Genomic DNA, 26405 nt, shown 5'->3' with positions numbered 1-26405 from the left:
ATCTACAATTCTTCTAATGGACAAATTGTTAGACTAGGGAGACCCATATTCAACTTCAGCTCCCCACTCAGTCATAATGCTCACTGGGTGGTTTGGGGCCAGTCTCTATCTTTCAGATTGTCTTTCAAGTTAACAATCACAGGACTGTTAAACAGATAAAGGGCAGGAGACACACCATGTATGCGGATTTGAACTTCTTGAAAGCACTATTGTAAAAACATAATAAATAAGCCTGCCTGTGTCTACCGATGATACCACGATGCAACTGGTGATAGATATTTATTTCAATCTTTGACCAGCATAAAGTGCAACATAGTTTAAACACAGTTTAAACATCTGATGAAGCAGTCTCTAGTCCTCCACGAAAGCTTATACCACAGATTTGTTCCTATTTAAGGCGCCACAGAGCTCTTTGATGTGCTTACAAAGAGGGCAGACCTACAATCCCTGAGGAACGAGAGGAAAGTAACACAACGCGATGACCAACACTAGGGCGAAACGCCTCTATTTCCGTCACAACGCCCAGATCCCTCGAAACCCTTAAAAGCTACAAGCCCCGCCCTCCTTCCCCACAGAAGCCCCGCCTCCAACATTAAGCCCCGCCCTCGTCACCATGGCACCCCCAGCTCCTCACCAGACGTGCGGCGGTTCCCGCAAGCGGTAGAAGCGGGTTGCGAAACTTAGCAACGCGACGAGGCCGAGCGGGGTCCAGAACCAGCCACGACTCCGGGGTGCGGAGGAGGTTGATGCAGGGCCGGTGGACGCGGGGCTGCTTGCCAGCCTGAGGGTTCTTCGCTGCCGCAGGCCCAGCACGGCCTGGCAGTTTTCGTTCGCCGCCAGCGGCATTCGCACTCTGATGGGAGGCGCCTCCTGCCGGCGCCCCTTAGTCTCTGCACAAAGCACCACGGGACGTAGAGTCCTTCGGAGGGCATGATGGGAAAAAGAGTTTTCGGTTTCATGCCACGTGAGCGGGCGGGGAGCGGAAGTTACAGGGGCTTCTATTTCGTTGTGGGAAGTGTAGTTTTGGAAGCAAGATTCAGGCTAAATATGCTTATACTGGGTAAATAAGCCCCATTGACTTTAATGAGGTGTATTCACCAGTAAGTGTTCGTAGGATTGCAGCCTTCGTGACGTGCCACACACTACATCTAACTGTTGAGCGTATCTTTGCGCGCTGCAAGTGTGCTAGTGACACCTCTTCGCTTTCTGCTACATCCTTAGTTCTGCCTTTGCAAGCACCACGCGTTCGAAAAGTTTGAAGGACAGGAAGCAGCGTCTCTTGTCTATTTTTCATGAAAGGACTTTGACATTTAGCCTCCTGTCGCCACACCGAAATGCTGCGCCCAAGAGGTGTTGTCTATCTATGTACACTTGTCTATAAAGGTAAAGTTGTGTCATCGAGTCGGTGTCGACTCCTGGCGACCACAGAGCCCTGTGGTTGACTTTGGTAGAATACAGGAGGGGTTTACCACTGCCATCTCCTGTGCAGTATAAGATGATGCCTTTCAGCATCTTTCCTATATCGCTGCTGCCCGATATAGTAGGTGTTTCACCAGCGGGATTCCAACCGGCAACCTCTGGCTTGGTAGTCAAGTCATTTCCCTGGATGGAGCTACTCTGGGAAGAGCATCTAGGTTCCAAGTACCTTCCCTGGCATCTCCAAGATAAAGCTGAGAGAGATTCCTGCCTGCAACCTTGGAGAACCTGCTGCCAGTCTGTGTAGACAATACTGAGCAAGATGGACCAATGGTCTGACTCAGTATATGGCAGGTTCCTATGTTCCCTTTTTCAGCCAGGTGGCTCCAGGTATATTTTTATGTGTGCCACCTAATGGTGCAGCGGGGAAATAACTTGACTAGCAAGCCAGAGGTTGCCAGTTTGAATCCCCACTGGTATGTTTCCCATACCATACTATAGGAAACACCTATATTGGGCAGCAGCGATATAAGAAGATGCATCATCTCATACTGCACGGGAGATGGCAATAGTAAACTTCTGTATTCTTCTACCAAAGACAACCACAGGGCTCTGTGGGCACCAGGAGTTGACACTGACTCTACGGCACTCTTTAATTTATATTAAATTTGGTTTGAACATACCTATTACTATCAATATAATGTATATGTACAGTCAGTCAATCATACAGTAAATATTTGATTTGGTTCTGAACTGCTTTGAAGACCCATTTTATTTATGTATTAATATGCCACCTCAGACAAATGTCTCATGGTAGTTTTAAAATAAACAATAAAACCAGAATTAAAATATTAAAACATTTTTAAATAATAATAATAAAAAATTTTAAACCCACCAATTAAACAGGAGTATCTGTAAAAACTGACTTACAGCTGAGGACCCGATGGAATAAATGTGTCTAGGGCGCTCTTTCAAAACCTGCTAGTGATGGGGTGGCGCAGCGGAGAAATGTGTGTCTAACAAACAGGAGGTTGCCAGTTCGAATCCCTGTTGGTACTGTATCAGGCAGCAGTGATATAGGAAGATACTGAAAGGCATAATCTCATACTGTACAGGAGGAGGCAATGGTAAACCTCTCCTGTATTCTACCAATGAAAACCACACGGTTCTGTGGGCGCCAGGAGTCAAAATCGACTTGACAGCACACTTTACCTTTAGAGATGGAGAAGCTCTTACAACAACAGGGAGTTCGTCACAGGGCCTCTGGACAGCTGTAAAAAAAGACTCAGTCCTGAGTTTCCGCCAGATAAGCTGGGGACAGCTGCAGACAGACCTCTAAATCTAACTATTTAACTGTTAAATCTAACTTTATCTTACTGTTGCAGATGAACCTCTCCTGAAGATCTTAATAAGCAGTGGGGGTCCTGTAGCACCAGGCGCATTTGAGTTGAATATGAATTATTATTGAATTATTATTTTTATTATTAATAATAATAATAATAATAATAATAATAATAAATATGTGTAATAAGGAACCCTCTCGATTTCCCATTATCTAAAACTCTCCCAAGAAGCCCAGAACACACAAGGCACAATATTTTTCATTCTATTATGGCTTAGAAGTGTCTCAATTTTTCTTAATACATACATTTAAGCATCCTAGCTTGACAATATTTCTGAGACTCACATGAGAATCCACATCCACTCACTGACACTGGTAAATTCTTCCCTTTTAATTGTGGCCCTTTGAATCTCTTCTCAGTTCCTCTGTGCCTTGCTATCCTTAGCTCTCTCTTTGGCTGGCCATGAGATTGTGTGTCACCCTGTAAAAGGTCTAGATGTACACACTGACTATTCTGACTTTGCAAGTGACTTCATAATTCTGGATTTTGACTGACAAGCAGCAAAATGAGGACCAGAGACTGCCTAGGGTTACCTCTTCAAGAAGGATAACCTTGGTTAAAGGCAGAGGCATCATTAGGGGGTGGCCCATGGAGCCCCCCAATCTATTGGTATAGATTGTCCCCCCAATCTATTGCTCAGAGCTCTGTATAGATGATGGATCTCATCAGCCACCTCACACGTCCATGACTTCTTCCAGAAAGGAAGTGCAGCAGTGGAGGCACCTGCACAGAGCAATTTCACTGTTGCCAGAACCTGAGGGGTATACTCGTATGAAATAGGGGCTGTAACCCAGAATTTGGCTTTTAAAAAGCCAAGCATGGGAGAGAGCGTTTGATTCACCTTGCTCTCTGTTGCTTCCACCTTTATTGGTGTCATATTACAGTATTAGACGTTGTAAACCTCCTAGAGCTACTTAGATGGGGTGGTTGTGTATCTATCTATCTATCTGTCTGTCTATCTGTCTATCTATCTATATTTAAACAAACATTTCTTGGGGGGTATGATTCAATTTAATTATCAACTGGGGGGCTGTTGGCCCTGGGCCCGGATTTTAAGTACCTAGCAACCTCCCTGGTTAAAGGAACAGCAATGCACTTCTCAGGCTGGAAGAATATTTGCACCTAAGGGTTCATGCCAAAACAAGACCTAGCAAATATGCTTGAGTAAAATTAATTCACACATTTAAAGTTCCCAAATGCAGAGCACCCTACTGCTCTTTCACTGTAAGCCAAGATCATTTGGGAGCCTGAACTGGCAGTTTCAAAATATAAGAAATTAGAAATAAATAGATAAATCTGGGTAGCTACCACATCATTTGTTGATACAAGTCGGTTTCATACTTGGCTTACAATATAGTCAGAATCAATATGATACTTTAATTGGATCAGTTTGGTGGATATATGGATTACAAAGATACAGAAAAGAATCAGAAGCAGTGAGCAAATTGGAGGATAAACAGCTCACATTGTGGTAGAAGTCATGGGGAAGAGGAGAATAACTCCATCCTGTTAAGACTATAGCAGGGTGCAATCTTCAGAAAGTGCAGGTCTGCTTGAGAGAAAGCAGGATACCAATACATTTGGAACACATTAATACAAATCAGAAAACGCAAGCACAGACCAATGATAGAGAGATAATCTAACCCACTATTTTATAGACATCTATAACATCCTAGTTTAAATAAAGAAACCTCAGGTTCTTTCATCTTTTTCTGACATTAAAAAATGCTTTTGTCAAGCCAAATATAATTGTTTTTTAAATAGTTGTGACATCAACTTTCTTCATCTGACAGAATGCGCTCATGAACACTTATGCCACAAAATAAATTTGTTTTTGAGTTGCCACCAGACCCTTGTTTTTGGAGCAATCTATTAAATGAGCTACTCATCAGGAATGCATACTATTGACTTGCTTTAAATTCTAAATTCTTTGCCATTCTGATCCTAAAAAAAAAAAGTAAGTCGTTCATAATTTTATGTCCTGCCACCTTGTTGATCTTCTCCATGAACAACTGAAAGATATTTCGTTACGACTTGAGGAAATTGCTGAAACTACAACTCCCAGAATACCCTCACAGAAAGCTGTCCCAGTCTCTGTCCAGGAGCGGCCAACAACCTTAAAGAGCCCTCGAGTCGCGAAACCAGAGGCGGCGGCTGTGTTTTATAATATAGCCAATAACATGGTATAAAAAGAGCACAGGAGCGCTGCGTGCCTCTGTCTGCTTTTCAGCTAGTCAGGGAGAAACGTAACGGACGGAGAGTGCACAGGATGTGTGCTGCAGTCGCGAAGGTATTGGCTGTTACTGTAGGGCGGAAGCAAAGAGCAGTCTCTGGATTCACTGTACATGGAAAGGAGCGTGCTTTTGGCATAGCTTTTCTTGTTTTAATGATTTCTACCCTCTCCTCTCCTCCCGCTCCCTTGAAAAAGAAAGTCTGGATGTAAACATGTTGCCAGAGTCCTTCAGTGTCCTCATTCTCAGAAGTTTTCCGAGAGTATCGGTGCTGCACTGGGGTAGAAAGGCACAGAAGCTTGCTTTCTCAAGTCAAGCGGTTCTGTGGCGGGGTGACCAGCCTGTGGCTCCCCCTAAGCAGAGGTGCTCTTACCCCTGGACTTCGGGGCCAAAGTCTAGGGCCGCCACACCCCCTGGGGGCCCCCCAAATCTTCTTTAGTCTGTTCTGGGTGTTGTGGTTTGTGCCCTCAAGAACCTACATGCTAAAAAATGATGCTTAACTTGCAGCAGCGGGGGGGGGGGGGCTCCCAGAGCCTTTAGGTCCAGGTTGCAAAAGGACCTGGGTGCACCTCTGTCTCTAAGCCTTGTTGGACTACAGCGCCCATCATCAGCTGTGGTGGCTGATGATGAAGGGAGTTGTAGTCCAGCAGCAGCAGCAGCTGGAAATGATGGGAGTTGTAATCCAACAACAGCTGGAGAATGGCCATGCTGGTTCTAAGCATTACTCATAACCTAAGCCTGTGTAAATGTTTCATTCATGATGAATGAGGGTAGTTGTGCTAGTAAATTTTCCTAACCAGTGGCGCAGGGAGGCCAGCAGCGGCCCCGGTTCAGCCTTCCGTCAGCCCCACCCTCCCCCGCCACGCTCCCTGCATCTGATGTCAGAAACAGGGGGCGTGCTTTCGCTTGCAACCGGGGCCAAACATCCCATTTGCGAGCAAATTCTGGACAGCGCCACGTTTGCAGCGTGGCCAGGAGTGGCTTTCCCTGCTTGCAGATGCGGCGCTGGCTAGAATTTGTTCAGAAATGGGGCACATGCCCCCATTTATGAGCAAAACCATGGCGTCAGATGCAGGGGGTGTGGCTGGGGCATGAGGCGTGGCCCCTGAGTGTTGCAGCCCGGGTTCTTTGAACATATTCACACAATGGTGGGTCCGCCCCTGTTCCTAACATCTGGCCATATTTGGTGGGGTGGGGGTTGCCACAGACATTGTCTCAGTTCTTGTATGTGACATGCTTCTCTATGTGAATGTCTCTATGTACTGGCCTGCAGTAGAGTCACCGTTTCTTTGTCTGCTCTGTACTTGTTGCCTTGAATTCAAACTGAGAGGTTTGTCCTCTCTCTAAATAAGAAACTGTTAGTATGTTTATTGTTTCCTTAGCCTATGTTATAGTTAGTAATAAATATAGAAGTCTTGTTTCTCAGTTAAAGTTGGCTTCCTGTTCAATTACTGATAGAGGATCAGTAATTACTCTGCCACATATTTCACTGTTGCTGTGATAAAAGCAGATTGGGAAAAAACAGACAAATTAAAATTCATTAAGGTTTTGCACATGACCGTTTGCTGGCCCAGGGAGGGCAGGCGGGGCTACCTTCCCCCCAGATGATCAAAGGGCGATCCCAGCTGTGCAGCATGCCAAAGTGACCAACACTACTGCGAGCTACATGGCTTGCTGGAGGCCGGGGAAATGCATTCCGGCCTCCAGATATCCCACAATGCACCACACAATGGGCACAGTGCATTGAGGGATTCTCCCATGAATCGGGTGCTCTAGATATCTCACAATGCACTGCACGACGAATGCAGTGCATTTATGGGTTCCCCCATGGTCCCCCCAGGTTCTGTGTCTGCTGACACCTGGCTCTGTGTCTGCTCGGGCTGCCTGCGGCTGGAGCATACACACAAACATGTACCTGGGTAAAAGGGTGCACTGCCCAAGCCTAGGTAGGGCTGCTTGTGTGAATGGCTTCATTGTTAATTCGACAGCTTTAAGAAGACTGTGCATATGTGTGCTGCAGTACACAAAATATATAATATAGCTGATTTTTCTGAGAAACCTAACTTGTAATTTTCTGAACAAAACAGCCACATGTTTCTGGTTCTCCTGGCTATAGAGCAATGTTTGATCACATGCAGTCATAGGCTGTTGAGGACTGTTTTTTGGAAGCTGATGGGTGAATGAGGTGTGGTATAATTTTACAAATAAATTGGACAGAGCTTCTGTCTGATGGGCCTTTCCCAGAGAGCAGACTTTACTACGAGATTCAGAAGGGTGAAATACTGCAAGTTACGAGGCATATAGGATATTTTGAATTTGCCCAAAAACCTGATGCAACAAGTGGAATTTTTTTACCCCAGACATAAATTGGACTAAGCTCCAATGCGCAATGAAAAACCCAAATTGTGTATGGAGGACTTCCGTGATAGCTTGCAGGGACTTCAACATGTGTATCCCAGTACAAAATGTGCATTTCTTTTGTACATTTTGATTGACTGTAGTCCTTTTCAGTATCTGGGATTCACAATGCTAAGCATGGCGTAACGAGGTCTGAATGGGACTGTGTGCAAGAATATTTTATTTTGTGGCACCTGGTCGCTGACCACGCAAATGGCTGTCACACATGAGTGTGCTGGTGTGTCACAGGGGCAGCTGGGGGGAGAGCACAGTCAATAGCAATAGCACTTACATTTATATACCGCTTTATAGCTGGAGCTCTCTAAGCGGTTTACAATGATTTAGCATATTGCCCCCAACATTCTGGGTACTCATTTTACTGACCTCGGAAGGATGGAAGGCTGAGTCAACCTTGAGCCCCTGGTCAGGATCAAACTTGTAACCTTCTGGTTACAGGGCGGCAGTTTTACCACTGCGCCACCAGGGAGTCAATGCACTGAGGTAACTGGGGGCGGGTGAGCACCATGATTAAGGAAGTGGCAGCCAACAGAGCAGTGGAGGAGCAGGTATGGACCTGCTCTCCTCTGTGTTAAATGGGCAGGGAATGTGCTGCAATTCAGCGTTCAACTTGCCTATTGAGCACATCCCTAATTCTTTCATGGTACTTTTCTCAAAGTAGCTCCTTGGCAGCCAGCCATAGTAAAGTCAAGGGGAATCATTGGTGTGTGTGGATATAGACTCCACTTGACTTTAGCATTCTGCTAAGGAGATTCTTGACTGAAAAATTAAGACATACGTTATCAGTCTCCATCCTCATGGAAAATATATCATGATTCTCACTTGTTGAAATGGGGGGGAACCGGCACAGACCACTTTTTCCTCACCCCCAATGATCAATTATCAGCTTCAGAGAACTTAATATCTCACTTGAAGCCTTCTTGCAAAGAGAGAGAGAGTATGAGCTGCCTCCCCCATAGACTATGAGGCACTTCACACGAGCAGCGTGAAGCGCTGAGAGGAGGTTTGCGGGGAGGGTTGCTTTGACCCGCTCTCCTCACAGACGATCACTCACCAGTTGCTGAGCGGGTGGATTGCCTGCCCAGCGGTGGCTCTCCTGTAGGCCACCTGTGCCGCACCCAGCAACTCTGGGGGTTGGGTGAAGGAAAGTGCCATCCTACAGTGCCCTGCCACCTGGAGCCCAAGTAATGCACCACGCAAGTGCACGGTGCGTTTCTAGGATCTCTCCCCACCCCCGGGTGCACAAGCAGCTGTGGTAGACACACAACCAGAAAAACGAGGTTGACAGAGCGCTCGCTTCTTTAACCTTGTTTGAGAGAGTGTCTATATAGCCATGGCTTGCCACCATGGAGCCCCCAGGTTCGCCCTCAAGCCCTCTGGTTCTCAACAGCAAGCAAAACCAGGCTGGGCTCCCGTAGCCTGGTTTTGCTCACTCATGAGAATAGCCCCAATGAATCTCAAAACTCCTTCTCATCATTCAAAGCTCAGCTTGCAAAAGATGGGAAAGGCAGCTGGATGGATATCTCCCTCTCTCTCTCTGTCTGTCTGATAGACAAATTCTATGTGGACCCAGCGTGGTGTAGTGGCTAGAGTGCTGGACTAGGACCAGGGAGACCTGAGTTCAAATCCCCATTCAGCCATGAAACTAGCTGGGTGACTCTGGGCCAGTCACTTCTCTCTCAGCCTAACCTACTTCACAGGGTTGTTGTGAGGAGTATGTAGTACACCACTCTGGGCTCCTTGGAGGAAGAGCGGGATATAAAATGTAAAAATAAATAAAAATTAAAATTAAAAAATTCATTAGACTTAGTAAAAAAAATGTATGAAGCAACTTAGACTGAGATGCAAATTGTATAAAAAAGCAACAACATACAAATACAACAAATACAACATACAACATACAAATACCCCCAAATACAAACATAGTCAGTCAGAAGAGAGCAGCTGATTTTGTGTGTGTGTGTGCAACCAGCTAGCAAGGTGCTAACTGGAAAAGCATATTGCCACAGCAATCCATTCCCTGCTGATTTGAACTTCCCTGGCAAAGAGTTATAGGTGGAGCTAATTAGGAAGCAAATAGCAGCATGGAGCCAACTGGCTGCTCTCTGCGATCTCTCTTTGCAGTGCTACACTGAGGAGAGCCTGCTGGACAGAGGGAAGGCCAAGCTGAGAGGGGCTAGCTTTTTTTGCTCCTCTCTCTCTTGTTCAGAGCCCTTCCCTTCTCCTCCCTGTTAACTCTGTGTGTGCTTTGCATGCTTTCGCCCAGTTACAGTTACGTGGCTGCAGTTAAGGGATGAGATGCTGGCAGTTCTCTTCCTCAGCTCTGCCAGAGGGTGGGATTTAATTATGAAAGTTCTTTGGCAATAAGGGAAGTTCCTCCCATCCCCCCTTCCTCCTGTTTCGACCACAACCTGATCTTACATTTGCTCTGAGGATACTGCGAGACACACACACACACACAGAGCATGGCTTCTGAAAAGGTGAGAGAAAAGAGGGTTTAAGAGGGTTGGAAAGCTGCCTCACCCTCAGTATGATTTCGTTGCTGGATGTCTTTTTCCATACACAGTAGGCTTGTTTGGAGTAGAAGTTGCAAGCACACTCACTTTGCAGGGTCAAAAGGGAGTTTGGCCATGCAAAGTGGTCAAACTTTCAGTGGGGAATTTGGCTGGTTAGCAATGAAATTAACCATGGAAGGGGACAGAGCTCAGTGTCAGTCCACATTCTCTGTGTACAGAAGGTCTCAGGTTCAGTCCCTTCAATCTCCATGTAGGACTGGGAAATGCAGCACATGGTTCACGTGGGAAATGCCAGTGTTTTGAAATAACAATTAGGCATGTGTGAGGCTGGTCTTTCCTAGTTTGTGTCTGCCTAGTATGAATTAATTCCTTTTTACAGAATAGCATGCAAAGCCACAACTCTGTCTTTACCTTCAAACAATAAGTTGCCTAAATTTTGCATAGTATTTGATGTGAATAAGCCTGCTACAATTGTAGATTTTACCATTTTTTTCATCCCCCCCCTTATTTTTTCCCTCTCTCTGCAGCCGATTCTTTATAGTTATTTCAGAAGTTCCTGCTCCTGGAGAGTGCGAATTGGTAAGAATATTTATTAACTCCTTTTCTATTTGGATGTTGCTAGTTCAGAACCTTTCACAATTACCTGCCAACATGAATTTAATCAGTGATTTATTAAGTCACAGATCAGGAAAACATGTCACTGCAAGATTAGTGGTTCTGGAGGCTGAGGTGTCCAGTTTCTCTGAGAACTAAGAGCCAATGTCCGAGGTCGTTTGGGGGGGGTGGGAAGAAGAAAACTCCTTGGTATAAAGTATGAACAAGACAACTAGGATCTCACCACACATTGAAATGTGGAAATGTCATGCAGTTTTTGTGCAGATTGTCTGGTATGGTGGTCGCATGTGCTCCGCCTCCACTTTCAGTGCATGCACATACCCTGAGAGATTGCAGTTGGCTACTGCACATATAGACAATGTGCACAACTGTACCAAGATGCAGGTTAATCCAGATGCAGAAGTGCCTTCCATATAGGGATGTTTTGATACATGGCCTTCATGGGAGGAGAGCTGGTCTTGTGGTAGCAAGCATGAATTGTCCCCTTTGCTAAGCATCCCTTAGGGGATGGGGCCACTCCAGGAAGAGCACCTGCATGCTTGCTGCATGCAGAAGCTTCCAAGTTCCCTCCCTGGCATCTCCAAGACAAAGTTGAGAGAGATTCCTGTCTGCAACCTTGGCGAAGCCATTGCCATTTTGTGTAGACAATGTTGAGCTAGATGGACCAATGTGCTGACCAGTATATGGCAGCTTCCTATGTACCTATACTGGCAGAGAATGTTCTTGATACAGATGTTTATACTATAAGACATACAATACAGAAGTTTCCAAATCTTGCTATACTCTTGAGGATGTCTTTATGACTCTTTCTTTATTCCAGATCTAGAATTAATTAGAGACACATGTGTGCTGCATAAACATAGCACAATCCAGATGTCTGAATTTGCTGCATTCTTTAAAGGAAGCCATGAGATGGAAGGGGTCTTGGTGAACTTTGGTTTTATGAGTTCTTTTGGCTGAGGTCTTACATAATTTAGCAAGATAAATAAGATTAGGGGTGTCTAGCAGTGAGGGCTGTATCACACAACCAAACGGAATATTTATTTTGTTGTCCTTTTTTTAACTAATGTTTTAACTTTTTGTTTGTTTGCTTGTGGTAAACCGCCCAGCGACGTAAGTTTCGGGCAGTATAAAAATAAGTTAAATAAAGAAATAAAAGGTGGGCTGAATGATTTTAGGACATGGGGAAATAGCTGTACTATTGCTACACCAGGCATTCCGCTCTCAAGTTAAACTGTACTTTGGCTGAGTCCAGAATAGCACTCTTTATACTTTGCTCTTGCCCCATGCTGTGTGTGTGTGTTTTCTGTTAATACTTCCTCTCCCGACATCTGTATACTTTAGGGGGGGTTTCTCCCCCCCCCCACCGCACTTAATTTGTGAAAATGGACCAGCAAATTAGTTGCAGTATGCAAACAAAATATTCCCCCCCAAAAGAGGCTTAAATTGGGCTTGGAAAGTAGCTGGGTTAAACATCTGATGTTAGGCCTTGCTAGGGCTGATATTTTCCATTGCAAACACCCAGACTAAGTTACTCAGTAGTACTACTCAGGAGCTACTGTAAAGCACTACTAAACTTCAGTAGGAGTCCCTCTAGAAAATTTAGTTGGGATGTCAGCCACCGTGTCTCAATAAAATTTTTTTATGAAAGCATATTGAAGTCTTTCATGAACCAGATCAATCAAATCACATTGCAGTGACCAACAAACTATTTTGTTAGAGGTCACTGTAATGTTGTTTAAAACAATAATGTTAACACTGTAATGTTGCAGTAAAACAATAAACGAGCAGATAGAATTCACATGCTTAATCTTTGGCATTCAGTCTGGCCCTTGGTGGGCAAAGTGAATCTGCAGTACTTACTGCATGTGAAAGCCACTGTTGTTTGCTTTAGAGTCCAATTTACCTATTTCCCTCAAAAACAAAATAGTAGTTTTTATGATTATTTGCTTTTGACTAGCTCTCAACTCCATTTTTTTAAAGGATCTGTCTGGATGTTGTGTTTTTTGTTGTTTTAACTTACACAGCATGCTGAGTACTGCCGTAGAAGGGCAATTTAATCAATGTAGTAGGAAACTTTCTAAATCTGTACACTACCTTCTTGTAGCACTGACTCTGAAAGGAATTGCTTATGAACAGGCACCTGTGCACCTTCTGAAGGATGGAGGACAGCAGGTAAGGAAGGAGATATCTGCATTTAGTCTGTGCAGTAGTCAAGGTGAGACATATATGAAACCTGGGATTGTGAAGATTAGAAACATCTCAAGGAATTTAGTAATTCTTCCTGCAGAGGTCTTGAGGAAGGTAATTCATTTTACCCATAATGAGTGACATCCTAACACTGTGCTATTCAAGGACATGCACCCCAGACTAATGTTGCACATGTGCAAGCATGCCTCATATGTTTTGGGGAACCTTTTTGCAATTGCACAGGGGAATTTTTGCACAATAGCACAGTTTTGGAAATCTGTGTGACTTTGTGCAGCAATGCCGTCTTCTTGCACCAATGCAACTGTGTTCATTGTACAAGCTCAGCATTAGTCAGGATGTTGGCCAGTGTTGTTGTTTAAAATAGTAGTTTTCTGTATTCGAGGACTAATTGTCCCGGATTTCAAAATTAAAATAAGTAGAATTTCCTATACGCCAATGAGTGTGAAGCTGGCTTCCCTAGAAGCAGCCAGCTGAGTGGGGGAGACTGGGGGAGTCTGGGCAACTCCCTTCCCCAGTATGTGTCTTCAGAGAACCATGACAGCATGCCACACCCAATCATAGCTGCTGTATATAGTAGGGATGTCTCCCATGCTTTGAGTGTATGTTGATTGTCAATGCTGCGGATGAAAGGGGCTTCTCTGCAAAGTACCTTAGCATGCTGGGAACACATGCCATTCTGCATCTTTTTCATTTGATCTGCATTGCAATGTGATGAAACTATGCCTCTGAGGAAAGCTCCTAAACTTGACGTCTTTTCCCCTAACTTGGTGTATTTCTAAGAGTGGACAGATAGCTAAGGAAGCTGTAACTGGGGTCAGATCACTCCTATTCTCCGTGTAGGGTAAGGGAGACAGCAAGATAAACTATACAGAACTCAACTAAGTATTATGTGTCACTAGTGCTTGTGATTAATAGTAATCAAGAAACGGTAGAGTAAGATTCTTCCCAGATTCATTGCTCACATCCTACACTAGGCAATGCGCACGTTTTATGCACAACTGCACTCTTGCACAACTACAAAGAGCACGCAAAGTGCATTTACACATTAGTCCCATTATTTCCAATGGGGTTGCTCTTGTGCAAGCACGCTTTGTGTGATCTTTGCAGTTGTGCACAATCACCATTGAATGAATGCAACGTGTACATTGCATTGCTTAGTATGTAAGCCGCTGATTGCAGATAATGTAAGGCAGGGTTTCCCAACCTGTGGTACTCCAGATGTTGCTGAACCACAACTCCCATCATGCCCAGCTAAATTTATTGTGGCTGGAGATGATGGGAGTTGTAGTTCAGCAACATTTAGAGTACCACAGGTTGGGAACCCCTGCTATAATGTAATGGGGCATGTTTTAGTATAGGTTGGCATCTTGGGGAAATGACCCTTGGGGGGGAAATAGTGCATATTTAGCAGACATTTGAATTGTACTGACTGGCATGGATAGGGATCTTCAAATATTATCCTGGCTGAAGGAGTATTACAAAATGGATTAAAATGGTTATGTAATGCTGGTCTGTTGTGCTGTAGTTCTACTCTGGTCAAAAATGAAAAGCCTGTAATGTCCCTTTGTGAGCTGTGCATTGCACTAGGGGTGGGCTGTGGGGCTTTAGACATCTGAGCAAGAGCAGAATCTTGTTGTCAGACCCCAAAGTAGAACCTAGGGGGAGGGTGCCATTTGTACTGTTTGCAACACCATGGTGGCATGGACAACTCCAAATATATGAGTGGAGTGACAAGATTATCAGTCCCTATTACCTTGAGATTCCCAGTCTGAAGGCTTTCCCTTAAGGGTGGGAACCAGGCTCAACCAGGCTCCCATACGGCCCAAGTGTCTTAGGAGCTATTCTGTCTTCACAGCACTCTTCTGAGTTCCAGGCTCTGAATCCAATGCAACAAGTCCCAGCCCTCAAAATTGATGGTGTCACTCTTTCTCAGTCGGTAAGTCAGCAATTTGTGTTAATTACTTACTTGGTCCACCCCATAGCAAGTACCCAGTTCTCAAGACTAGAATTCCTGGGTGGGATAGGAACAGTCAGCAGCATTGTTGAGGGGTATCTGTTGTGGGGGGAGGGGGCTTTCACGCAGTAAATACCACCCTGATATTGCTTGAAACTCACCTGATGTAAGGATACGGTTTGTCTTCATAAGACAAACCGAGGTACTCCAACAAGACCCTCCATACTGATGATTCACAGATATAGGATTCATTACCGTACTCAATGCATATCATTATGACTAACAATATTTAGCCAAAATTGGCTTAAGCCAAACAGTTTTAGCATCTTGCTTCCTTGACCTCCATCAAGGACCTGCTCTCCCCTTTAATCAGCTCCCCAGGACTCTTACCTACCTCTTTCTTCTGATTGCAGCTGGCCATAATCGAGTATCTGGAGGAGACTCGGCCAAACCCTAGGATCCTGCCTCAGGATCCAAAGAAGAGAGCCCAAGTCCGGATGATCTCAGATCACATTGTTTCTGGCATTCAACCCTTGCAGGTACTCATCCGTAACATTTCTGGATCAGAGATCACTGGCCAAAGGTGATCCCAGGGTAATGGAAATAAGAAATTTCTGCAGAGAGCCAGTGGAGAATGGTCCATTTGGGCAGGGTGGCCGTCCCCCCTGCCCTTCTCCCAGCAAAACCAAACTTTTTTTTTTCATTAAGCAAATGAGGGATATTGTCAAGCAGACGGCATGACCTGTGACCTCTGTCCTAACTACTATGCTTAGTACTGTTGGGTGAAAGCCAGGGGTTTCCCTGGAACCTTGTTCGTTCTCCTGGTTAGGTCGTTAGGTCGCTCCTGGTTAGAGTTTCAAACAAGCTTTATTACCAAGTTTGCAAACAGTTCAGGTGGCAGCCGCCCTGAGATTTGGGGCAGCCTTCTTATATACCATTCAGTAAACAACTTGTTCTTGCACCTGCGCACACAAGCTCAGCTCAGGCAAGCATCCCTATATGGTTACATTTCAGACATACAAGTTCTGATTGCAGAGGCATCTCATCTCTTCTGTACACGGTCAAGTCACTTGATGCTCCTGCCCTTCCTGGAGGGCCAGGCCTAGTTCTTTACATTATCCTTGTTACCTGTCAGCCCTTTTAGCAAAAACTAGCTCTTAGCAAACAGTCACATCCTGGAACAATTAGTGGTTAGCTACACCCTATTACAGAGAGACAGGTGGGCCCCTCTGTCAGCGGTCTGCTTTGAAGCAAGTTACTTCACACAAGTTACTTCACACAAGTTAATATCACACAAACTTAAGCCTTGGCTGACTAATATTCCAACAGTATCTTCAGGAGTCCTCTTTGGCCTTGGAGAATGAGGAGAATATGGTCTCTGGAGAAACAGCAAAATGTGGTTTACAGGGGGAGATTTTTCTTACTAATCCAAATCCTCTCTCTGTGCTGAAGTCATAGGAATGTAGGAAGCTGCCTTATACTGTGTCAGACTATTGGTGAATCTAACTGAATATTGTCTGCACAGACGTGCAGCACCTTTTGCAAGGTTGCAAGCAGGAATGTTTCTCAGCCCTATCTTGGAGATTCCAGGGAGGGAACTGGAACCTTCTGCATGCAAGCATGCAGGTGCTCTTCCCAGAGCAGCCCTGTCCTCCAAGGGGAATATCTTACAGTGCTCAAACATGTAGTCTCCCATTCCGGTGCAAACCAGGGTAGGTCCTGCTTAGCAAAGGGGACCAGTCATGCTTGCTACTACAAGACCAGCAAAGGGCAATTGTTACTTGCCAGAGGTGAACTGGTGAGTGCTAGTTAAAGGTGGCTTTATTTACAAAATAGTACTGGGGTGAAATTGCAGAAGAATAGACAATCCCAAGGACTAACATCAGACAAAGAGGATGATTGTGGAGAGCTGTAAACTTGCAACACACACAGACAGACAGGACAGCTGCCAGAGACTTACGTTTCCAACACATCCTGATCAACTTCTTTCTCAAAGGCATATTTAAATCCTTTAAACAGCAGCTCAATAAAACAACATTGCAGTGACCTCTAACCAACTAGTTTGTTGATCACTGCAATGCAGTTTTATTGATCTGGTTCATCAAGGACTTAAATATGCCTCCAATCAAGATTTTTATTGAGACAAAGTGGCTGACATCCTGACTAAATTTTCTAGAGGTGGCCCTATTGAAGTTTAGTAGTGCTTTTGACTAGCTTTAGAGTAGTACTATTGAGTAACTTAGTCTGGGTGTCACCCATTGACAACATCAGCCCTAGCAAGGCCTAATATCACCTAAGCCCCTGTATGGTACCCTATGTGGCTGGACTCCCTGAGAACGTTTTCAATGCTGACAAAGGGAGTTTCATTGCCCATTCTCTGACGAAGAAGGTTTTGTAGCACTTAAAAGGCTAGTTGAGTACTTATAAGAGGGTAGGATACACAACTGGAGGTTCAAGGGCCTAACCCAGTCCCCAGAAGCTTCACAGATGGCCCCTAGCATAATCCCAGAAACCAAGAAAGCCCACATGTGCACACGCACACACAGTGTTTTGCACCTCAGTCACTTCCTCTCAGACAGAGACAGGCAAAGGGCTCTTTCATCCTCACTTTCCCACTGTGAGCAGCTCTGGGGTTCTACTGGCGTTTTCTTTATGCATCTCATCAGTCTTGTACTGTCTTTGGGAGTGGACCATTGAGATCAGAGGAGAGCTTGCTCAGAGTTCTCCTCTCTTGCTGTTCACAAGTTAAAGAGCCCATGAACTCTCCCACACAATCCAAGATGGAAGAAGGGTTGTTGCTTACTCCTTCAGCCCTTGTTCAATCTAAAATATGGTCCCTGTTTACAGTGTGTTGGCAACCAGAGTAATGGTTTGACAAATTAAATGATTGTGTATCCCACATACAGTAATGGCTTTCGCATGCCAGCTTTAACCTTTGGCAGGTAGTAGAGTTTAAGTTTTAAGTCAAGACTCAGTCTAATCTGGAAACCTTTCCTGTGTTTCTCAGAACTTGAGTGTTTTGCAGCAAATGGGAGAGAAGCAGCAGGAATGGGCAGAGCACTGTATCTCTCGTGGCTTCAAAGGTGAGTCCTATACTGGCAATTTTGAGCTGGATTTAGGTCCAACAAAGCAGGAATTAATTTGTCCTCTTGTCTGACCTGTATTGTTCTGGGAGACACTGGTAGAATGATGAAACTGGAATGGGATCTTGCCTTCAAAAACTATGTGGAAAAGAAAAATAGGGGATTGCTGGTTGCTGTCTTCCTGAGACAAACAGCCAGTAGATACTGATCTTAAGCAAGCTTTAGAAGATGTTTACTTGCTTGTTTTAATCACCTTTAAACTGTGTTGCCAAAACTGAGAACAAAAGATGAGTTGATAGATCCATGGAGAATGGCCCTGTCAATAATTTAACAAGATGTGCTGGTGCAGATCCTTAGAAAGCACTGAGAGCAGATATATGGGAAGACCATAGAACTAGTTCTCTACATATTCACTTTGGAGTGAATCTGGAACAGGCCTGAGAATCCAGCCATTCTAAAGTAGAAATTAGATCTCTGGTGACAAACTCAGCATTCTGAGTCTTGCGTTTGTATAAGATGTGCCACCGGCTCATCTGGTGGCTACTCAGGGACAGGCCTTTTCTGTTGCTGCTCCTGGGCTTTGGAATGCACTACCTGTTAAAATAAGAGCCTCCCCATCTCTGGCAACATTTTAAAAGGCACTGAAGACACATTTGTTTACCAAGGCTTTTAATTAGATGTACAGTATCGTTTTAATAGTTTTTAATGCTGTTAATGTTATAATCATTTTAATTTTGTTTAATTTGTATTTTTGTTGTACACTGCCTAGAGACATAGGTTTTGGTCGGTATATAAATGTGTTAAATAAATAAATTGTGCAAAGCAGGCAGGGGCTCTTGCTGAGGAGAAGCAATGGGTGCCTCACCCACTGTTTTTCCTCTGTAATTCCTTCCCCTGCCACTTTTTACCACTTGTCTGAGGGAAAAGTGGCAGGAGTGATAAACAAGGGAATGATGGCAAATGGAGATGGGGTTGAGGACAACCTTTCCCACCCAACACTTCTTCCCGGCAAATCTCCTCCTGCCTAACTTTACACACTGGAAGCAAACACAATATTGGGAACCTTGTGCTTGCTACCAAGTATCCAATATTGTCTTCAGTACTTTGAATATGGCCACAACTACTTTTTCCCCTTGATCAGGTACCTTTTCCAGCCCAGAAGCTCAAATACAAACATTTAACGGGGATTATTTCACACTTTATTTTATCACAGTGAGAAGGGATTTAACCATGCAATTTGTCCAGTAAAGCTCTAAAAGACCAATGATTTACCTGATTTCCAACAACAGCCTTACTTTCTTTTCCTGCAGCTGTGGAGCAGGTCTTGCAAGAAACAGCTGGACGTTATTGCGTTGGGGATGAGGTAAGGAAAGAAGGAAAGCGGAGGCCTCTGACCACCAAGAGGACTAGAAATCAAACATTAGTGAGACAAGCATAGAACAGGGAGCTTTCCAGACTTCAGAGGTAACAGGTAGGCAAGGAATCTCTTTCTGTGTTCTGAGATCAATAGAGAGGTCTAATGGGCCAAGATGTATTTGCAACCCAAGATGTACATACACAGAGGAGATCCTGATGGTGAAGTTATTCCTTTCATTCTTGAGCAGCATAACATGGACGGTGCTGTGGGCTTCTTGTGAAGCAACTGTGGTCTTGTTTGTTTACACAAATACTCCAAACTAGCTTTTCCCACTTGGAACACCCATACTCTGGAATGGTATGAGTTCAAACTGTAAAGGCTGCTGTTGAATATATCAGTGGAAATGTTTAGTATCTACAACCAAAGCACCACCCATTAACACCTTTAGTGTGAAATTGACCAGCTTTGATCACCTTCTACAGTTCATGTGTACAATTTAAACCATTAGAACAGTACTACTACTATGAATATTTATATACCGCTCTTCAACCAAAGTTCCCAAAAAGTTTTCTATTTCCATAGAAAAATAAATACATAATTAATTAATTAAGATGGTCCCTTGTCCCCCAAGGGCTCACAATCTAAAAAGAAACATAAGGCAGATACCAACAACAGCCACTGGAGGGATGCTATGCTGGGGTTGGATAGGGCCAATTTATTTATTGTTAAATTTATATACCGCCTTTCATTAAAACCAATCCCAAGACGGTTTACAAAAGTTAAAAAAACATACAATTAAAATGACAAAAATATTAAGCTAAAAATATAAAACAAATCTTATTTAAAATCTATAAAATACAAACATAAAAACTATACACGATTAAAACACATAGAAGCAGCAATAAAAACAATCATGTAAAGGCCTGGATAAAAAGCCAAGATTTAACCAGCTTTCTAAAAACTGTGATGGAGTCCAGTTGCTCTCCCCCTGCTAAATTTAAGAGAATCGCCACTTTAAAAGGTGTCTCTTTGCTCAGTTAGCAGGGTTAACTGACATTACAGTACCTGAACAAGTACCCAGAGTCTCTCTTCTCCTTGCCCCCTCCCAACATTTCTCAGTCCATCGCCTAACTAGGAATGAAATTCATTTATCCAGCATTAGGTACAGCAGAGTTAAATGAGATAATAGCACCACCTATTGCCTATAAACCAGAGAGCGGGTTAGATTCAAAAAACCTAGAATGGAAAGAAAAAAGCAAGAGCTTGCACAAAGGCATTTTTTTTACTGCGGCTTCTCTTTGTTTTTATCTGTTATCTGTTGTCGTGTTTTTATGCTTGTTTATATGTTTTTAGCTTGATTTTTTATTGCTTGATGTTTTTACTGCTTTTATTGTATGTTTTAATTTTTGTAAACTGCCTTGGGGTTTTCTTTTAACGAAAGGCGGTATAGAAATGTAAAAATAAATAAATAAATATAGTACTCCTAGGTACATTCTGTAGCAGTTTCCATGATTCTGTTAGTTCAAGAGGCTGGACAAGTTCTTGCACAAGCAGAAGAGCATTTTTTGTTTAATTTCATTCTGCGCAACACTTTAGGGCCACTTTAGCACCTTTCCATCTGCAGTATATACTTCCTACATATAGGAGGGCATCTTTGGATCCCTCTCCATCTGTTGCAATGTATTTTTGTTGGCTGTACAAATCAATTTGCCCTGCCTTGTCCTTTGGTGAGAGCTACTGAAAGTGCTGAGTGATACACTTGGAGTACATTACTTCAGCTTAAGGTTCTGGAGGAGGTTCAGGTATTCTTCCTAAAGAAGCCCTATAGACTGCTGTGCAGGTACTGCAGTAAAGGAGAAGAAAATCAAGAAGAGACAAAATGAAATGATTCTGTTTTTTCGCATTAGTTGAACTTTCATTTAGATGGGTCTGTTTCCCAGAAGCCTGCCATCCATCTTGATGACATTCATTGATTCTGCAGTCTTGTGGTCAATGACATGTAATCACACTAGTCCTCAGCTCTTGGGAAAGGCAGCAGACAGACTGCTGGATTTCTGACCAAGGAGGTATCTTGCACCATATCCAGATCCAGCAGCTTACTTGGAGTCTCTGCAGGCCCAGAAATGTCTGCAAAGGTCCGTGATAATGTTAGAGAAATAGTCTTGCAGATATAGTTGTTTGTATTCCTGGCAGGCACTGCTCTATGTGTATATATACAAACAGGGTGGGTACTAATAATATTATCATCCCTGCAACACACCAGAGTGGGGAGAACTTGGTATTCCAAACAGACAGAGAAGACAAGGTAATGCAAAATGTGGTGTTTACAAAAACATCCAGATATGTCTGAAAACATACTGTAATCCTCCACAGTCAGTTTATCCTCAGACGATAAGAGGCTGCCACAGATGAGGAGTTCACAGCCTGGGGTCCTCAGATGATGTTGAATTAAAACTCCAACCAGCCACAGCCACAATGGCCTATGGCCATCTGGACTCATCCCACGCTCATCAAAATGGTCTCCAAAAACTATGTTAGGGAGTTAGACAGGTTCAGCCCAACACCCTTGCAGAGTATGTGGTCCAGCCCATAAGCAGCACCCTGACAGTATTTGGAGAAATGAATCAATAGAGCAGGACAACAAACTAAAACCAGCCACCAAATACAACACATGCAGGCAACCAGTTCATTAAGGAGACACAGATAATAGCCCCAGTGTGTTTCAAGTCTATGCTTTTCCTCAGAGGGGACAGAAAGTCTTGGCAGTACTTTCTTACAAAGCCAGAGATTGTGGCTCCTCTTGAAGCCAGTTTTGTAAGAAATGACTAGGGTACATGCTAAGATTTTCCATCCCCTTTTTCCTGTGACACTCTATGGATGTGAAAACTGGACTTTAAAGAAGCAAGATAGAAAAAGCATTGGTGCTTTTGAACTTTGGTGCTGGAGAAGATTTTTGAAGATACCATGGACAGCCAGGAAAACAAACAAATGGATCATAGAACAGACCGATCCAGAATTTTCACTCGAGACACAAATGACCAGGCTCAAACTATCATACTTTGGAAACATTATGCGAAGATCCGGCTCCCTTGAGAAGTCCATAATGCTGGGAAAAGTTGAAGGAAAGAAGAAGAGGATGACCAGCAGCAAGGTGGATGGACTCGATTCCAACAGCAATGAATACACCACTGAGAGACCTTAAAGGCCAAGTTGAAGACAGATCATCCTGGAGAGATTCTATCTCTGTGGTTGCTAAGAGTCGACACAGACTTGACGGCACTTAATCAATCACTCAGGAGCACAGACATGAAGCAGCTGTTATCAATCTCTTTAGTACATTTTTATCCTGTACTTGTTGGATTCTGCAACATTTGGAGACCAAACTAATTGTGAAGGGTTGCAGACCCTTTTTAAAAATCTTGCGTGTTTAATAGTGGTCACTACCTCTTTTGCATATATTAATTGGTCTGCAAAGTTCCCCTCTGCTTCTCTTTATCCCTGTTACTGACATGAAACATAAAAGAGCCGAGTGCTTCACATGCCATAGGAGAACCACCACCATGAAATGCAAGACATTTTGGCAGATTGGGAAAGGTGGCAAGATTTGTACAAGGCCAATGAGGCTCTGAGCTGCAGTTTAAACTCATGTCAAAGCACGGTTATCACCCTCCATTTAATATTTATAAAGCACCAATATAATATGATCCCTACTGGGTTCAAAGGCAATTGTAAGCCTCACGCTCCAAAGAACTCCTGAATTGCTGTAACACTCTCTCTGATTCTCTGTAGGTGACCATGGCTGACCTGTGCTTGGTTCCTCAAGTGTACAATGCTGCTAGGTAAGTACGCCAGAGTCCCACAAGTTGTTGGGCTCAGTGGGATTGTACCAGTTGCCCTAAAGGGCTGATTGGCAGCATAACTAGAGGGAGCGGGAGTGCAAAGATACCCAGCGAGAGACTAAGTGCTTGTGTTGGAATTATGTTTCCAGAACCCTCTTTTGAGGAGAGACTGGGGAAGATTAATAAAATGATTGATAACTAAATTAATAATATATGATCAAACAATTCTATTTACTATAATTCATATTATAATACAAATTAAATTAATAATAAATGATTAATAAAATACAGTGCTCTCTGCTACCCCTGAGCCAGGCACCCAGCCATCCTAGCCCAAGACCACTCAAGTAAAACACCATCCTCTCACCTGAACAAATGCAGCCCTGAACCCGCTGCAACTGTGACTCTGTTTTATCAATCCCTAACTCTTTCAACCATGTTAATTCTGCTGCCTAATAGGCTCCTGGCACTGTGGCTCAACCTTCAAATTCCTTTTCTGAACCACTCCAGATTCTGAAACTAGTTCCATGGCTCTTTGATGCTCTTCTGCTTCACCACCATGCATCCCTTCCTGCTCTCCTTTTCTCCCCATCCCTCTTATCTGCCAAATGTCAGCTCTGCCCCTCTGGCTACAGACTTCACAGGATCATCGGTGCAGCCTTGTAACAATAGTGCTTACTCCAGCTGCTGCTATATTGTGGTGGCCAATCTGAGACTCTCTGGCTCTTGTTGGGACTACAACTGCCATAATTATCTTGACCCACTTCAAACTGGTTTAAGGGCAGGCTATGGGGGTTAAGACTGCCTTGGTCAGCCGGATGGATGATCTCCAATGAGAAATTGACAGAGGGAGTGCGATTCTGTTGGTCCTTTTGGATCTCTCAGCACAGGGGCATAGCCACTATTGTGCAAACAGGTTCGAAGAACTCGGACCGCCAATGGTAGGGGCCGCTGAAGCTCACAGGGGGTTCAGGCTCCAGAAGAGACCTAAGTTAACTCCCCCGGCCCACGCCCAGGCTACTAAGAGCACCAAGTGAGTGCTTCCCTGTCCTTCTCAGGCAGTGTCTGATGCCTGAAAGCATCTATTTCCCCCTCTCTCCCTCCAGAGAGGGAGAAAAAAGGAGAATATATGCTTTCAGGCAGCAAGGGCTGCCTGAAATGACATGGAAGCACTCGCTTGGGCTCTTGGAGCTCGAGGCCACGCCTCCTTTCCACGTGACGTCGCCTCAACCTCCAAAGAGCCTGAGTGGGCACTTCTGTGTCATTTCAGGCAGTGCTTGCTGCCTGAAAGCGTCTATTTTCCCTTTCCCTCTCTGGAAGAAAAGAGAGAGAAATAGATGCTTTCAGGCAGCAAATGCTGCCTGAAAAAGACGGGGAAGCCGTAGTGCTCGCTCGTGGGCGGAGAGGGGATTCTCTCATGGCTCAGCCATGACCTGTGCATGTTACGTCACGCACATGGGACCTAGTTAGAGGGGCCATTGGGCAAGGCTGGATCCAGGCCGCTGCTCGGCTGGCTCCACACCTGTCTTAGCGACTTTCAATACTATCAACCATGGTATCCTTCTGGAGCATCGGAAGGGGTTGGGAGTGGGAGGCACTACTTTACAGTGGTTCCATTCCTACCTCTTGGGCAGATGCCAGCTGTTGTCACTTGGAGACTGTTGCTTTTCAAAATGTTGCTTTCCCCCTGCTAACTGGGCAAAGAGGCACCTTTTACCGTGGTGATTCTCTTTATTTAGCAGGGGGAGAGTAACTGGCCCTATCCACCCCCAGCACAGTACTTCCAGTGACTGTTGCTGGTGTGTGTCTTATGTTTCTTTTTAGAATGTGAGCCCTTTGGGGACAGGGAGCCATCTTATTTGTTATTTCTCTTTGTAAACCGCCCTGAGCCATTTTTGGAAGGGCGGTATAGAAATCGAATTATTATTATTATTAAAATGTGAACTTTTATATGGTGTTCCCCAGGGCTCCATACTGTCTCCAATGCTCTTTAACATTTACATGAAACCACTGGGAGATATCATCAGGAGAGTTGGTGCAGGGTGTTATAAGTATGCTGATGACACCCAAATCTATTTCTCTATGTCAACATCATCAGGAGAAGGCATAACCTCCCTAAATGCAGGTCTGGAGACAGTGATGGGCTGGATGAGGAGTAACAAACTGAAGTTTAATCCAAATAAGACGGTGGTGCTTATTGTGCGGGTCGGAACTCAGAAGAAAATTTTGATCTGCTGGTTCTGGATGGGGTCACACTTCCCCAGAAGGAACAGGTATGCAGTCTGGGAGTGCTTCTGGATCCAAACCTCTCCTTCGTGTTTCAGGTTGAGGCAGTGGCCAGAGGTGCTTTCTATCAACCGCAGTTGATTTGCAGTTGCATCCGTTTGAGATAAGTGATCTCTGAACGGTGCTACATATGCTAATAACCTCCAGACTTGACTACTGCAATGCACTTTGTGGTGCTGCCTTTACACTGGAAACTGAAGTTGGTACAGAATGTGGCAGCCAGGTTGGTCTCTGGGTCATCCCAAAGAGACCGTATTACTCCTGTATTAAAAGAACTACACTGGCTACCAATGAGTTAGGAAAATAGTAGTAAACTTTGTTAGCTGCCCCATAACAAATTGTTCTCAAAGTTTCTGGGCAAAATACAAGGTGCTGGTTATAACCTATAAAGCCCTAAACAGCTTAGGTCCAGAGTATTTAAGAGAATGCCTTCTTCACCATGAGCCCCACCACTCATTGATATCATCCGGAGAGGTCTGCCTGCAGCTGCCACCAGCTTGTCCGGTAGCTACACAGGGATGGGCCTTCTCTCTTGCCACCCCGAGACTCTGGAATGTACTCCAACAGCAGCTGCAGAGCCTCACATTGGCTACTCCTGTGCTAGCTCTTTACCTCTATTTTTTCATCACAGATTTAAAGTGGATCTTGCTCCATACCCTACAATTGTCAGGATCAACAAAGCTCTTCTGGAGTTGGATGCATTCCAGATAAGCCATCCATGCCGACAGCCAGATACCCCTCCGGAAACCAGAGCTTGAAGGTGCCCTCCTTTCTCACTGCAAGGAGTGTTGGCAGCAGATGAGCCAAGCACTCTTTGGCGCTGTCAAAGGGATCAACCAAGAGCCACAGCTCAAATGCTTTTCTGGCAGCTACTGAAGAGACGAGACAAAAGGGAGGCAGACATACTGGAATAGTAGGATAGGCAACTCCTGGTAAACTCTACCAGTCCTATATGACCATTGTAAATGCCATCGTGAAATAGATTAAAAGGAAAAGTGCCTGTGGATATTCTATGAGAGTGTTCAGTTTATGGCGGTGTGGTTATTTTGCTATGAATGGCAGAGATGCCAGCCTGTAGT

At 44.3% G+C, this 26405-nt stretch overlaps 2 protein-coding genes across 13 annotated transcripts in view; one reads left to right on the top strand and one right to left on the bottom strand.

Annotated features, from left to right (window-relative positions):
• Positions 1–3194, bottom strand: part of POMT2 (protein O-mannosyltransferase 2) — a 76664-nt gene extending 73470 nt beyond the window's left edge. For 7 of the 9 annotated variants that reach the window (XR_008313153.1, XR_008313154.1, XR_008313155.1 and 4 more), the window contains exons 1-2: positions 3104–3192; positions 635–919 (exon numbers count right to left, since the gene is read on the bottom strand). Coding sequence is in view for 5 of the 9 variants with exons in the window: in XM_053283949.1 (XP_053139924.1) it covers positions 635–919; positions 3104–3117 (299 nt within the window). In the remaining 4 variants the exon portion in view is untranslated. Of the gene's footprint in view, positions 1–634; positions 920–3103 lie in introns of all 9 variants that reach the window. The other 2 variants (XM_053283950.1, XM_053283947.1) reach the window with 2 other exon arrangements.
• A 1708-nt stretch (positions 3195–4902) lies between these two features.
• Positions 4903–26332, top strand: GSTZ1 (glutathione S-transferase zeta 1). 4 transcript variants are annotated; one of them, XR_008314171.1, is made up of 9 exons: positions 4903–5160; positions 10509–10560; positions 12704–12771; positions 14663–14743; positions 15175–15300; positions 17769–17844; positions 19155–19315; positions 22991–23040; positions 25958–26044. XR_008314171.1 is itself a non-coding variant. In XM_053287095.1 (9 exons), exons 1-9 carry the CDS (start codon positions 5089–5091, stop codon positions 26082–26084), a joined length of 705 nt encoding a protein of 234 aa, XP_053143070.1. In that variant the 5' UTR covers positions 4907–5088; the 3' UTR covers positions 26085–26332. The 4 variants fall into 4 exon arrangements, 3 of the variants coding, with proteins under 3 accessions (XP_053143070.1, XP_053143071.1, XP_053143072.1); XM_053287095.1 differs by having other exon boundaries at positions 4907–5160; positions 19155–19207; positions 25958–26332; XM_053287096.1 differs by having other exon boundaries at positions 4908–5109; positions 19155–19207; positions 25958–26332.
• The last annotated feature ends 73 nt before the right edge of the window (positions 26333–26405 follow it).

This window comes from Hemicordylus capensis, chromosome 1 (assembly GCF_027244095.1).
Source record: "Hemicordylus capensis ecotype Gifberg chromosome 1, rHemCap1.1.pri, whole genome shotgun sequence".
Classification (NCBI taxonomy): Eukaryota; Metazoa; Chordata; class Lepidosauria; order Squamata; family Cordylidae; genus Hemicordylus; species Hemicordylus capensis.
This window is presented reverse-complemented; position numbering and strand designations above follow the sequence as displayed.